Source organism: Lutra lutra, chromosome 8 (assembly GCF_902655055.1).
Source record: "Lutra lutra chromosome 8, mLutLut1.2, whole genome shotgun sequence".
Classification (NCBI taxonomy): domain Eukaryota; kingdom Metazoa; phylum Chordata; class Mammalia; order Carnivora; family Mustelidae; genus Lutra; species Lutra lutra.
In genome coordinates, this window is record NC_062285.1 from 6,610,912 (window position 1) to 6,626,733 (window position 15,822).

Consider the following 15,822-nt stretch of genomic DNA (forward strand, 5'->3'; position numbering starts at 1 on the left):
CACTGCTCTTGCACCATGCGTGGAAATCCCTCCCGAAATGCAGGGGTTTAGTAAGAAGATTCCTGATGCTTCTCCCCCCGGAAGTAGAAGATCCTGGGCACTAGAGCGGATTGGGTTTGAAGTTAAGGCCTGATGTGACTCAGGCGGGTGAAGATATGAGTCACTCAAGCTGCTGCAGCCTTTGGGTTATTTAATGACCCTTGTGTGAAGATGCAGAACGGACCACTCATTTTACACTTTTGGGTGTTTCTTAATATTTACTGGGAAATAATTTAAATATTATAATTTTGTTGAATTCTACAAATGCATACTACAGAAGCTGTCATTATAAGTAATTTACATTATTTGAGGTTTGACAATATGAAGATATAAATAGCATTTTTTTAAAGATTTTATTTATTTATTTGACAGAGAGAGATCATAAGAAGGCAGAGAGGCAGGCAGAGAGAGAGGGGGAAGCAGGCTCCCTGCTGAGCAGAGAGCCTAATGTGGGGCTCGATCCCAGGACCCTGGCTGGGATCATGACCTGAGCCGAAGGCAAAGGCTTAAATAGTATTTTTTAATTTGCATTTTTTAGTCACTAGTACATCTGACTCTTTCATAATCTTATTGAATCTTATTTCCTTTTTGTAAATTATTTCATATTGTTTGCCCATTTCTTATATAAGATTACTATTAATTGATCTGGAATAGCTCTTTATCTATTAAAGATAAACCCTTGGCTGCATAAAGTTTCCAGTCTTCTGTTCACTTTTACTCTGTTTTTACTTAAAAGTTTTAATGTTTTTATATAGCTACAGTTACTGATTTTTTTCCCCTTTAAAATTCCTTTTCACGGCTTTTAGGCTTAAAAAGTCTTTCCCTACTTCAAAATTAATTAAATAGACATATTTTCATACTTATTTTGGGGTGTGGTTCATTGATTACATTTCACTGCTTAATCCATATGGAATTCATACTCCGGTAACAGTTTTACATGTTAATAAATTGGTATAGGCTTCTAGAAAACGTGGTTTTAATATCTGTAAAAGGCACAAATTAGTTAGCAGTCCTTGCCCCAGTAATCCTGCTTCTAAGAATCTAACTTAAGAAAATGATTGACACGTGGCCAAAGATTTATACATGAAGACAGTTATCCCAATGCTGTTTATAATTAGTGAAAAAGGAGATAACTTCAACTCTCTCACTGGTGGCAGAGTGAGTCACTGTTTTTCAGCTGCACTATCCAATACAGGAACCACTAGTCACACAGGGCTACTTAAATTTAAATGTATTAAAATTAAATAGGATTTTTAAAATGTCAGGTCCTCAGCGGCATTAGTCTCATTTGGAGTGCTAATAGCCACCTGTGGCTAGTGGTTGCCACACGGGATACCATAGGTAGAGAACATCCCTATTCTCATAGGAATTTCTATGGAATAGTACTGGCTTATGGCCATTAAGCTCAGCTTTTTAAAGAATATTTAATAATATTATATATACTCATAATATAAGGGTAAGTAAAAATATCAAAATACTAAGACATTTGGTGGTAACACAAATTCATATTGGTTGCAGGAATTTTAATTATCGATATTTTCATCAAGTTATGTTTCCTCTCCTCACTATAAATCCAAACCCTGGCCTCACGAAGGTCATTGCCTTAAAGAAAAGCAAAAAGAAAACGAAAAAAAGAAAGAAAATATGAGGATTTATAGGTGCGTAGACATTTCATGACACACACGGAGAACCTAGCATGCAGCACCTACTCAGTAACTGCTAATTGATTAAAAATCCAAATGGGAATGACCATGCTGGCTCGGATGCAAGACCTAATTAACACTGCGTCTGTGGCCAACATGTCTCCAAAGAAGCCATGATTCTCCTGTCAGCTTGTTATCCAGCCAACAGAGTCACAAAAACTACTTGCAGTGCCTAAAGCAAAGAATTTTCAGAATATTCAGCAAATAGGACAAGGCTGTAATGCCTCTCAAACATCAGCAGAAAATCAACCACTACAAAAGAATGTTTCACGTGTGTATGATTAATCACTTTGGGAAACATTGTCCATAAAGAAAACCTCCAGGTAATTTGTACCCAACCTTCCCACTGTGAATAACCTAAAGTTTTTTTTTTTAAGACTTTATTTATTTATTTGACAGACAGAGATCACAAGTAGTCAGAGAGGCAGGCAGAGAGAGAGGCTCCCTGCTGAGCAGAGAGCCCGATGTGGGGCTCGATCCCAGGACCCTGGGATCATGACCTGAGCCGAAGGCAGAGGCTTTAACCCACTGAGCCACCCAGGCGCTGCCCCACTGTGAATAACTTAAAAAGCAATATACAAAATGTATATTTTTCTTAAATCTTGAGAGTATCAAAATAGTGCAAAAAAATATCCGGGAAAAAATGAAAATTTAAAGAGGCAGGCTCAACGTTGGGATCACTTTTATCAAAGATGTTTATCAAGGCCAAGGAAGCATCTGAGAAGCTGCACATCACTTGAGTAGCTGAGGGGGTCAAAAGTCGAAGTCTGGAGCCCACCAGGGAGGTTGGTGTAGGTGAACCTCTACATCTTGTGCTCTACAGAAATAAACCAGTCTTGAAAGGACTGCAATCCAGCTTTGAGCCATCTGGGCTTCCCAGAAAAATCTCAAGCCCTGAAAATGGACTAAAATGATCCCTGATTAGGCACCTGGGTGGCTCACTTGGTTAAATGGCGGATTCTTGATTTCAGCTCAGGCAGTAATCTCAGGGTCATTGGATCAAGCCTTGCATCAGGCTCTGCACTTAGCGATGAGTCTGCATCATGATTCTCTTTCCCTCTGCCCCCCTCCCCACTTGCACACGCTCTCTCTCTTAAAATAAGTAAATAAATCTTTTAAAAAATGATCCCAGATTGTAATCTCCCAGGTACCTGACAGAAACACCCCAAACTTTCTTTAGTGTGAAAGATCATCACCATAGGTCTTCAATTATTTCTACAAACAAATGTTTGAATATAATGTTCATCATGCAATCAAAAATGACCAGTCACACAAGGAGAGAAGAAAAAACAATAAAAACAGATCCAAAAGCTCAAGTTTGGAAAGATCAGATACATATTTTATTTATTTAAATTTTAAAATAATCCTTTTATTTTTTAATTTTATTTTTTCAGTGTTCCAAGATTCATTGTTTATGCACCACATCCAGTGCTCTGTGCAATACATGCCCTCTTTAATACCCACTTTAAAATAACTATGTTTATGATGCTTGAGAAAATAAAAAGTGTATTACAAACTGTGTTGTAACTGAAGCTTCTAAAAAGTGACGAGCAGATTTGAAAAGAACAAAATGGAAATTTTAGAACTTAAAAATGCAATAACTGAAAGAACTCAATGGATGAGTTTGAGAGCAGACTGAACATATCTGAAAAGATAATTTGTGAACTGTCAGGTTTGGAATGAAGTATGGAAACGCAAAATTTGGACTTAATAGAAGAGAGCAAGGGAAACAGGATACAGAGGAAGTATTCTAACACTGGAATCTCAGAAGGAAAAGTGAGCCAAAGTGATTTCAGAAATAATGGCTAAGGATTTTCCCATGAATTCATAAATTCATGAAGTCCTAGGAACCTCAGGCAGAAAAAAAAAAAATAAGACATCCACATCTGAGACCATCATATTAAAACTACAGAAAACTTAAGATAAGAAGAAAATCTTAAAAGCAGTCAACAATAAAAGATTACCTTTAGAGGAACAACAGTTAATATAATTACTGACTTATCAATGGCAACAATGGAAGCCCAGAGACAATGGGATCTATCTTCAAAGGAAAGAAAAAACACTATCAATGCAAAATTCTATTCCCAGTAAAAATATCCTGCAAGAATGAGAAAGAAATAAAGCATCTTTAGACAAACAGAAACTAAGAGAATTCTTTACTAGCAGATCCACATCTAAGAAGATACCGATGAGTAATCTTTAGGCAAAAGAAAAGTAATCCCAGATGGAAGGTCCGAGATGCAAGAGGAAAGGAAAGGAATCAAAGTGGAGAAGTCAGCAGGAAGAATTCTGTACAAGGACGTGCTGTGGAAGAGCTACATGGAATTGACTGACAGGGTGAAGATATCTTGCCCCAATACAAGTCAGAATATATATCTGGCAATCTTCTGAAAGAAAATAGTTAAATCCTATTTTTGCACAGAATATATTTTTTACTATTTTGGGGTAGAGGAAAATAAGATGCCATGAAGAAAAAAATCAACAGATTCTACATGATTTTTTAAATACAAATGGCCAAAGCTACTTAAAAAGTAGTAGCTGAGAAAATATTTACAATAGTTCATCAGCTATGATCAGGTTTAACTACATGTGGAATGTGATCTAGGGGTAGAAAGAGATAGGGTAGAGGGTTCTTTTGAGGTATGGGGTATTATTAAACCACATACTTATTATTAATTGATAAAAATAGATAATTAAGAAAGAAAAGCAAGAGAACTAAGTGTTTGATGAATACAGAGTTATAATTTGGTCTGGCAGTCAGTAGCTTTTTCTGTTTTCTGTTATGTGAGGTGAAACTATATTAAAAAAGCAAAGTTGTGATATTTATGATACCAGAGTAAGATAAGGAATAGCTCATTCCAGTGGCTTTCTAAAAAATTTTTAATAGGGGCACCTGGGTGGCTCAGTCAGTTAGGCATCTACCTTCGGCTCAGGTCATGATCTTGGGGTCCCGGGATTGTGTCCCACGTTGGACTCTCTGTTCAGTGGCGATTTTGCTTCCCCCTCTTCCTCTTACCTCTTACCTCTGTGCTCTCTCTCTCTCTCTCTCTAATATATAAATAAAATCTTTTAAAAATTTTTAATACTTGTATTTTCAGTATAGTTCAATATTTCAGCATAGACTATATGTCCCCTAATGTTCCTCCTAACCCTAAAATTTTAACATTTATCCTAAATGCAGCAAGAATATCTTGAATTATTGAGATAGAAGTTCTCTGTCCTAAGGGTAGACCAACAGGGCTGCCAATGACTCTGTTGCATTGCTCTGAAAGGTCATCATTACAGAACAGAATTATTCCATCAACAGTAGTGCTGCTGACTGTCCTTCTCAGTGTATTCCTGCCTCACATTATCTACTCTGCCAGCCCCCTTTATTTCCAAGTGCTCCTATAGCATTAGCCTCTGCTCTTGTAAAACCACCATCCTGAAATGATAGCTTATGTCAATGGCTGAACTGTATTATCCACTCTGGAAGGGTCTGTGTAAGCAGAACAGCTGGGTGGTAAAGCGGACATTTGGCATCAACTGAATTTTATTCCCACAGTGCATCATGGTTCCAGACAAAAGTGAGAAAGAACAAAATTGGCAGTTGGCCTTCACTCACCTGCCGGAGCTTGGTTCCTACCATAGAGGCACTGCTGTCGAGCACAAATACCACATTCTTGGGCAAAGGTGGTAGGTCTTTGGGGGCAAAGTAGTGCACAAAGTAGCCATTTAGAACCTGGTGGAGGGAAGAGAAAGTAAAAACGGTAGTGCCTGGAATAGGCAGAAAAACTACCCAAGATGGACAGTCTGTACAACTTCCACAATTCAGAGCACGAAGCATATGAAACAGACTTCATAAAGATAAAATCATCCCTTTAAAATTTATCACCTATGCTGACTAATTTGATTTTAATTATCCACCCGCTATGGCCCTTGTCACTTGGAATTCCTGCTTCCTTCAATATGTGGTTTTAACAAGTTGAGATGTCAAAGCCGTCTACATTCTGGGTGCATGCTAATGCATTTTAATATTCCCACCCTGTCTCTGGAGCAATAAAACCTAAAGGGAAATGAGCCATGGACCAGGCTCTCTTAATTAAAATTGAAGATGAACTAAAACTCTAACTTCATCTAAAACACCGCAGGGAAAATTACATTACAGATTTCATTTGCTCTCCAGATTACTGAAGCAGGAAATAGGAAGGGAACACCCTAGTCCCCTGGGAGAGATATTTTAAGTTAAAATAAATTTATAGGAACCAGAATGTTCTCCCTCCCTCAGATAAGAACTAGACTCCCTCACTCTGAGTCTAACTAAAAGTATCAAGCAACTGACCCAAAGTGGCAACAACAAGCCCATTACCTGAATGTCCCCAATGCTCTGCTCCCTGTTGACATCGTATCTAATGATGAAATCTCCCAAAACGCCATTCTGAGCTATCCGGGCTTGCTGGACCACACTAGGCTTAAAAGTCACTTTGGCAAAAGTGTCATTTTGGTTGATAACAGTAGAAGGAGGTGGCCCAGAATCATCTGCAAGCAAGATATAACCAGAATTCATATTGACATTTTCTGGGAAAGCAGCAGGGAAGTTTTGCATGGACACAGGGCTAGATCTGACTTTATTGCAGGTTTATACGCAGATGAACTTCACAGACTTCACACTGATAGTACATCCCAGCGCAAGAGATGTTACAGATTTCACCTTTATACCTTCTTTTTCACCTTTCATGTAACTTTTTTAAACACACAAAAGTAGAGAGAATAGTAAAATGAACCTCCATGTACATCTCACTCAACTGAACGATTATCAATCTCTTACAACCTTCTGTATCTGTTTTTATGAATCCCCTCATGGTATCTTGCTAGAGTGTTTGAGAGCAAATCCCAGATCTCGTATTTCATCCATAGATACTTCAGTAGGTATTTCCAACTGTAAGAACTTTTTTCCACATAAGCACAAAACCATCATCACAAGTTACAAAACCAAGGCTCGGTGCCATCTTATCCCCAAATATACTCAGTCTGCATTGAAATTCCCCCGATTCTTTAGAATGTGTCTCAATATGACTGATTCCTTCAAATCCAGATAAAAAAAGACCACACAGCACATCAGGTTTATGTTTCTTAAATCTCTTGTAATCTACAGGTGTTTCTTCTAGTGTTACAGAAACATGTTGTAAAACTCTGGTTATTTGTCCTATGGAATTTCTTACATGCTGCATTTTGTGACTGTTTTGTCTTATCTTTTAACTTGCTCCTCAATTCCCCTGGTTTCCAACCTTGGCTCAAACTGTAATATCTGGGGGAACTAGAAAAAAATAGCGATATCCAGGCAAGAGCTCATTTAATTGGTCTGGGGGAGAGCCTGGGCATCAAAGCTTTAAAAATCCCCCATATAAGTCTAATGTGCAGTCGATGTTGGGAAACACATCTCCATCTTCTCTACTTCCCTGTGTTCTGGGAGGAAAGACGCTTGCTTAGACACAGGTCCATACCACTGACAAGAACACTTCACAGGTGATGAATGATGCTGACTGCTTACCACTTTTCCACGTCAGAAGCACACAGTGTCTACTTGTCTGTTTCAGCTGTAGTAAAAAAAAGATGGCGGGCTCCCATGTTGTCAATCCGATCACCCATTATAAAGCTCCTCATCGATCTTTCACTTCATTGTTTTACCAGACACTGATGATGTTTGTCTGGATCTACTAATTCATTAGAGTTGCAAAAGTGAGGTGTCTAATTCTTGTCACCCCTTTCCTGTGGAAATCTTCCAGAAGAAACACCTCCCACCACCAAGCATTTGGTTGCCCTAGCATCCTGTTTGTCCAGAAAGGTTATGGCTCTTTAAACAAACAAACAAACAAACAAACTGCTCCCAAAGTTTCTCCCAGCATAAATCCTCAAATGCAAATTAGAATTACAGAAAGATAAATCCATAAATTGATTTTATATGATTTAAGAAAAACTAGTGGGATGAAAGATTCAGTGCAGCATAGCCCATGTTTTACTCCTGACCTTCATTTCCTGTTAGGATACACAATTACCTCACAGACTACCCACCTTTACAAATCCAAACACCACCATGTCTACATACTCAACAACAGAAATTCAAATTTTTTAGCTCTGCATGCACCAAGAAGAATATAAAAATAGAATAGAGGATACATAAATATCAGTATATGTGGAAACTTTATCCAGATACTGAATCAAAGCCAGGCTTAAAACTGCTGCAAAGCATCTGATCATTTTTTTAAATCTCTTCAAGTTGACACCATACAAAGAGTGAGCTGACCAACAATCTTCCATACCTAATTAGCAAAATAAAATAGGAAACAAGGCATAATTTGCCTGTGGTAATTTGTATGTAAGAATAAACTTTATCTCGCTAAGGGTTTATTAGACATTAAAATCAAAGGAAGTTTAAACATTTCCTTCAACAGAACAGACAATTATTTTTCAAAGACAATTTAGGTGTAACCTTAACAGGAACCACAGGGCAGAGCTGATTCTATTATTTTCACCCATGGAGGGCAGAGGTTTCAGGAGCGAAGAGAAAAGCCAGCAATTAGGAAATCTTATTTCTACTGAAGACAGTTGTATGAAAGATAGATAACATGTTTCCAACAGATCTGCCCATCTGAAGAAGGAGCTGGAAAATCTCAATGGAACGGTGACAAATGCCGCCCTCCAGCTCACCAGCATGGTCGACTGCGCCGAAGAACCACTACAGAGAGGAAGGGTGAAAGGCTGAAAATGGAAAAGTCTTTGAAATAGAAGGACCATGTGTGCTCTTCAGGGTCAACCTCTCCTTGGTGATTACTGGTAAACATGGCTGAGAACTTGGACTCATGAATGAACAGAAGGACCTAAGTTCAATACTGTCTCAACCACTCATTACCTGTGAGACTTTGGGCAAGTTATCAAGCTTTGGTTATCTCATCTGCAAAATGGGCTAATGGTCTACCAAACTCGTGCTATTGAAAAGATCAAGTGATGTCATGGACCAAAGTCCCTCCTTATCCCCACACCTTTATCCCCACCCTTATCCCTAGATACACTATGCATTTTTTAATACATACACGTGTATTCAAAGCTTAAATATAAGTTAGACACAGTAAGTGATTAACAATACTAATAATAAAATACAATGATCAGAACATACTACAATAGGAGTCACATGAATGTGGTCTCTCTCTCAAACCATCTTCCTACGCCATCCTCACCCTTCTTGGCATGACGTGAGAGGATAAAATGGCTACGTGCTGGATGAAGCAAGTTAAGGGAGGTAGGTGCTGTGACATAGCGTGAAGCTACAACTGCGTCCAGAGCGGGCAACATCTGCTTCCAGGACTGTGGGTGACCGGGGATAACGGTGACTGAGGGACATGAGACCATATAGGTAAGGGGGAACGACTGTACTTAAGCCATTCTGATTCATGCCAGCGGATGTTACTATAAACCTTAAAAATATACAAAATAGTAAAAGGGCCAGGGAATTAAACATAAGACAATACAACAGATCGAAATTGGGATACTACGTACAGTGAAAAGGAAAGAAATCCTGCTATTTAGACAGCGTCTCACAGTCATTTTGAGCGGGCACATAGATACAGAAGAGAATACTCTCTATGCTTCCATTTACATACAGCTCACCAGCAAGCACGACTGGTCCACGCAGAATAATGGTGAAGAATGGTAGCCACTGCTAGGGGGGTGAGTACCTACTGGGAAAGAGTATGGGAGTCCTTTGGGTTTGTGAAAATACTCTTTATCTTGGCCTGGAAGTAGTTGTCTGGGTGTACACACAGGTGAAAATTCATCAAGCTGTAAAAATGAGATTTATACACTTTATTCACATGTACAACAATTTTTAAAAAATCTAAACTTGCTGGGATCTGGATGGAGAACAGAACAAGCAGGCATCCCCTAGCATGTAACGGACATTACTTGCCAGAGAGAGTCTATCTTTTCTTTTCCTTAGGATATGTCTCTTAGTGTGGGCATTTATATGGGGATTAGGTGTATTCAGAGTAATTCCAGCTGGCAGAATTAGGACCACGGTAAGGTTACTGGGAAGCACTCTTTGTTCAGCCTCAGTAAGCTCTAGGAAAGATGTGCTGTGGGCACAGGTGGCAGTCACAACCCATTTCACTGGAAGTGTTCAAGCAAACCCTGGATGCTTCGATCACCTGTGGGGGTGGAGCAGAGCACCCCTCGTGCCATGGTCTGGGACCTGTGTCCCAGATGTCCTGTGGGCACATGCAGCAGCAGCATCTGTGAACTTGCTAGAAACACAAATTCTTGGGCCCACTCACAAACTCTGGAAGGGGGTACCCAGAAAGCTATATTTTAATAAGCCTTCCATATCACTAGGTTATCTCCAACTTTCAAAGTCTACATTAGATTGACCCTCTTCATACGATCAGCATGTACCTACTCTTCCTTGTTCCAGATCTCTCTCATTGAAATGCTCTTTACGACTCCCCTGAATTAATACCATTCATGGTTGAGTGAAAGCACTGAGGATTAAAAAGTATAATTTCTCTCTTCATAATTCATTTGACTGGGCTCTTTGATATAAGCCATGAGAAAGATAGTGTATTATTATTTTGGTTTCCTGTTGACCTCTGATGTTTGCTAGTTCATGATGAAAATTCATGAGATTCCTCTAAATGGGCTTATTTTCTAAGCCCAAAGAGTGGGTTGATTCCCACTTTGGTTAAACAGCAAGAAGCCTAACTCCTGGGCTGACTTCCACCCATTAAGTATCAGACTGTCAATGTGACCCAATGAATTTTCCACTGACGATCACAAAAAAAAAAAAAAAAAAAAAAAAAAAAAAAAAAAAAAAAGTTTGCTGGGAAAAATTCCAGAGCAATAACTCTAGAAAATAAAATCCTCTTTTTACTAGAGAAGGAAAAAAATCTTTTCATCTACGAGGTTAATCTAGGCTGACCCAGAGTTGCTGACCAACATCCCAAACCAGAATAATACTGTTTAGTTTTTCCTTATATGAATCGTGGCTCATACAGCTGACAGCCACAAAACAGCTCATGAGCACAATGAACTTGATTCGCAGGCCCTCCACTGTCACAGCATGTGTTCTAAACATAATGAAGAGGGCAAGCGAAGAGGCTGGGAGCAGACCAAAAGAGAGAGACTCTGACCTACTTTTCTAATGAGAGCACACATGTCTCTTCCTGCTCTTGGCTTGCTCTTGTCCATGCCCGCTTGGTTAGGGAAAGGAGTGCAGTGCCGTGATTGCTCTGAATTGGAGGCGCGAATCTCATGTTATCTCCCCATTTTGATGCAAAAATCCACGCTCATGTTCAAGATAACCTTCTGTGGTCCATCAGGGCCTCAAGTGCGTCCCTGGGAAGGTTCGCTAACCTCTCCTTCTCCACCCACTCTTCCCTGCTCCTTCAGGTCACCAGCATCCTCCGGATATGCTCTCTCTGTCTAGAGTCCAGTATTTTTGAACAAGAAGATATGAGTTATTTTAGAAGGTGCATAATACCAAAGAAAGTGGGCTCTAAGATTTGGCAGACTCAAAATGACCAACTTAGTATCTCTAAGCCTCAGTTCCATATCCATTTGACTGGAGTAAATCCACGTCAGACAGAGAATCACTGTCTGAGCGTAGTGAGATCACGTACATAAGGCATTGAACATGGTGCGGGCACGTGGAAAGTGCTCAAGACTTATGAGCCCCTGCCTCTGTTCCTTCTGAAGGAGCTTCTTATTCTCTTGTCTTGGGTGAAGCGCAACTCATGAGGGAAAAAAATACTCTCTGATAACATACAGTTTACATTTTTGCCGTAACAGTTTTCTCCATACAACTGAGAGCTTAGTGAAAACAAAATAATCATTATTTGGAGGAAAAAAGATAAACCATAATAAACATTCATAACAGGGAGTTCAAGAATATTTATAGCAAGAACAATCTTTAAAAAGTATCATGGATGGGCGCCTGGGTGGCTCAGTTGGTTAAGCGACTGCCTTCAGCTCAGGTCATGATCCTGGAGTCCCGGGATCGAGTCCCACATCAGGCTCCCAGCTCCACGGGGAGTCTGCTTCTCCCTCTGACCTTCTCCTCGCTCATGCTCTCTCTCACTGTCTATCTCTTCTCTCAAATAAATAAATAAAATGTTTAAAAAAAAAAGTATCATGGAGTTGGTAGCTTTCTAAGAGGCCCCTGAAATTATATACAGAATTTTGCATAAAAGTATACATGTGTGTATTTTTCCTGGACAGAGGGCCCATAGCTTTCCCTAGACTCTCCAAGGAGCCTACATAAGGTTACGAAGCACGCACACAAATGCTATTAAATATTCCTCCCACTGATTCTTCTCGTAATGACAAAGCCCTTCATATATTTTAGAGAACACGTAGGTCCTTAGTTTTGTCCCAGAACATGGATGTTATTCACAAATAAACATTCTTCTCCTAGACAACTACATGGGGAAAAAAGGAAGTCAATTGCTATGTAACGTGTCTAAAGGTGAAAAGATTTAGAAGCAAAGAACCACAGTCAAGGGCATCATCTGGAAGCTATGCCCTTTGGGGTCAACCGACTCCTTCCTGTCTCCTTCCTGTGGACCCTGGGTTTGCTGACTGTCAGAGGAAGGAGGCCAACACCTGGTGCTTTTACAAAAGGGTTTCCAAACAAACTCTGCCCTCTCATTTCCCTTGGAAAACGGTCTAAACTGTCCACATTTGTTTACATAACCTGTTCACCTGGACCCCAGTGGGGAGATTTCTTCAATATGGGACAATCAAAAGTATTGTGAATAATGGGGCAACTACCCTTTGACGGGAGCAATACAGACAAAATTCTGCTGCTCCCCCTGCTTGTGTGCTCTCTCTTTCTCTCTCAAATAAATAAATAAAATCTTTAAAGAGAGAGAGAGAGAGAATAAATCTTAAAAGTTCTCATCACAACACAAAAAAAATCTCCGTAACTGTGTGGTGATGAATGTTAACTAGATTTAGTACGGTGATCGTTGTGCAGCATATATAAATATAGAATCATCACTCTATACAACTGAAACTAAGATAATGCTGTGCATGAATCACACGTCAATAAAAAATGTATAACTGGCGAGGTCTCAGGGGAAAACGTGGTAAAGTTGGGCAATAAAGATGAGAAGGAATTCGGTTAAATACCTTCATAAGACCCCGAGTATCCTTTTCTTATGGGAAAGGTGTTTTGTCCCCTAGATTGATAATAGGTGTTTGAAATCTTTTTGGAAAAGAGCATCATATAGATAGGATGGCAACAACTTAGCAGAGAATACTAATGCAGATTGACTAATTGACTAATGCTGAAAGGGTTCTGATTCAACTCTGTCACTTTATAAAGTAGTACTTGTCCACATTTCTTAGAAAGTTTGCCTTCTTCACTAGTTACTCACTGCTCTTTCTTCCTAAAATACTACCTTCCTGAGCCTCTGTTTTCCGTGTGACTGACGTTCCAGAGAAACTACACATGAACCAAGTCAACTCTCACACATTCTACACACAGTTACGCCTAAAAGCATGTGCTATATCCCTTCCTCGTATCGTTTTGAGTCCACAGAAAACCTTAAAATACTAGCTCTTTAAGTATCTGAGACTGAACCAAAGGGAAACCTACCAAAAATGGTGCCAGAGCAGCAGAGGAGTCTAAGATCGAGAGATTTCTGTTATATGCCTCTACACTGCCCACCTGCATGAAGTTGGAACATGGCTCAGTCACTGGAAAAATCTTCATAGCATTTCACAGATTCAACCAGACAAAGGGTTTTCTTTTATCATTCAAAACTGCCAATTCTACATACCCACCAGGATGACTACGATCAATAAGATAGAAAATAACTAGTGTTGGAGAGGATGTGGGAAAACCAGAGCTCTTGAGCCCTGTAAGTGGGATTGTAAAATGGCACAGCACTACGGAAGACAGTATGGAGGTTCCTCCACAGATTAAAAACAGAACTACCAGATGATCCAGTAATTCCACTTTGGGGTATACGCCCAATAAAATTGAAAGCAGGATCTCGAAGATCATGTACACCATGTTTATTATAAGCAGCACTATTCACAGTAGCAAAGAGCGGAAGACACTCAAGTGTCCTTCAACGAACGTGGTCTATGCATACAACGGACTATTTTTCAGCCATGGAAAAGAAGGAAATTCAGCCACAATATGGCTGACCCTGGGGGGCATTACACTAAGTGAAATAAGCCAGTCACACAAAGACAAATACTGTGGAACATGAGGAACCTAGAGTAGTCAAACTCACCCAGACAGAAAGGGAATTGGTAGTTGTGAGGGGCTGAGGGGTGGGGTGGGGTGGGGGTGAACAGTAACAAGGAGCTGTTGTTGAATGAATACAGAATCTCAGTTTAGAAAGTTGAAAAAGGGGGCGCCTGGGTGGCTCAGTGGGTTAAGCCGCTGCCTTCGGCTCAGGTCATGATCTCAGGGTCCTGGGATCGAGCCACGCATCGGGCTCTCTGCTCAGCAGGGATCCTGCTTCCCTCTCTCTCTGCCTGCCTCTCTGCCTACTTGTGATCTTTCTCTCTGTCAAATAAATAAATAAAATTAAAAAAAAAGAACTGGTTAATTAAGATGGTTAAGTTAACGTTATGTGTTTTTTACAACAATTAAAGACTTTTTTAATTCTTAAGAATTGCTGACTAGAAGTTCTCCAATGGCAGTGACAATGTCTTGGACACCTCTAGGTTCCAGGCATCTAGTACAGCTGCCAGGAATGTGGAGAGAACTCAAGACAAGCTTGTTGAACTGTTAGCATGGAGATGACTCAACACATTGGCCCATAGTTGGGCAGATGAAGGGGGGAGCCTTTCAAGAGAATCCATCTTGAAAGTGTTGGTGGCCATGGCAGGTGCCCTCAGTAACCCACGTCACATGCCATGGGCACATCTCTGGCTTCAGCCACAGCTATGGTGGACAGTGCCACATGCCGACAAAAATCCACCTCATACACCAAACAGGCAACAGGGAAAGGGAAGAGATAGAGTGCAGTCTCCCCAAGAAGACTAGGTTGCTCACCAACGTCAAGTTCAAGAGAGAAGACCACCCTCCTGGGTCTCTCGGAGCCATCCTGCTCACAGCTGGCCCTGACTGAACTACAACCCACGTCAGAACAAACAACATGGTTTTCATATCAGCATTAAAAACAAAACAAAACAAAACCAACTATGGAGCCAAATGATTCATACCTGAATAATTTCTGCACTGAACAATGCTGGAAACCCTCACATAACCACCAGATTATTATTTCCTGGCAAATGCACAGAGGCCAAACGGGGCCATTCCCTTCCAACTACAGAGTGGAGACTGGATCGGGGGAAGAATACAGAGCAGCAGGGAGCTGGGACCAGGGGTGAACCATCAGTCACAATGCAGTCCTTCAACAAAGCAGAGCTGCCAGATTCAGCAAATAAAAACACAGGATGCCCAGTTAAATGTGAATTTCAGATAAACAACAAAAGATTTTTTTAGTGTAAATACATCCCAGAGATTGCACAGGATATAACTGTCTATCTGAAATTCAAGTTTAACTGAGCATCCTATATTTTATCTGGTAAATCAGGAAAAGGAGATCTATGTATTTGTAACCAGTCTTCTGGAAACAAATTCTGCCTCTTAATCCCCCCTTCACAACCAAATAAGAGCTGTACCCAAGATCTGGCAAAATTAACCAACTTAAACCAGGGAAGTGTTGAAAACCTAGTTGCATTCTTTTATTTTTTTCAAGTCCTTTGCCCATGTCTTAATTGGTCTGTTTATCTTTTCTTGGTTGAGTTGTAAGAATTGTTTATATATTCTGGACACCCGATGCTTTGACATAGGGTTTGCAAATATTTTCCCCATTCTGAAGGTTGTCTTTTTAGAATGTATTTTAAGAGCACAAAGTGATTCTCTTTAGCTGTCTTCTGTGTTCTTTAGTATGGGACCCCCTCAAAGATGAACCAGATACTGGGAGAAAATGAAGACAGTTATGATAGTCTCCTAGCCCCTGAAACTAAAATTTCCTTTTAATGTCAGATTAGGGTGATTTCACATGAGTCCATTGGTTTTGACAAA

The 15,822-nt window shown here is 40.0% G+C and overlaps 1 protein-coding gene across 2 annotated transcripts in view; it reads right to left on the reverse strand.

Moving 5' to 3' along the window:
• Positions 1-15,822, reverse strand: part of ITIH5 (inter-alpha-trypsin inhibitor heavy chain 5) — a 90,227-nt gene that overhangs the window by 25,684 nt on the left and 48,721 nt on the right. For both annotated transcript variants that reach the window (XM_047741921.1, XM_047741920.1), the window contains exons 6-7: positions 6,091-6,260; positions 5,347-5,463 (exon numbers count right to left, since the gene is read on the reverse strand). In XM_047741921.1, coding sequence (XP_047597877.1) covers positions 5,347-5,463; positions 6,091-6,260 — 287 coding nt within the window. The remainder of the gene's footprint in view (positions 1-5,346; positions 5,464-6,090; positions 6,261-15,822) is intronic.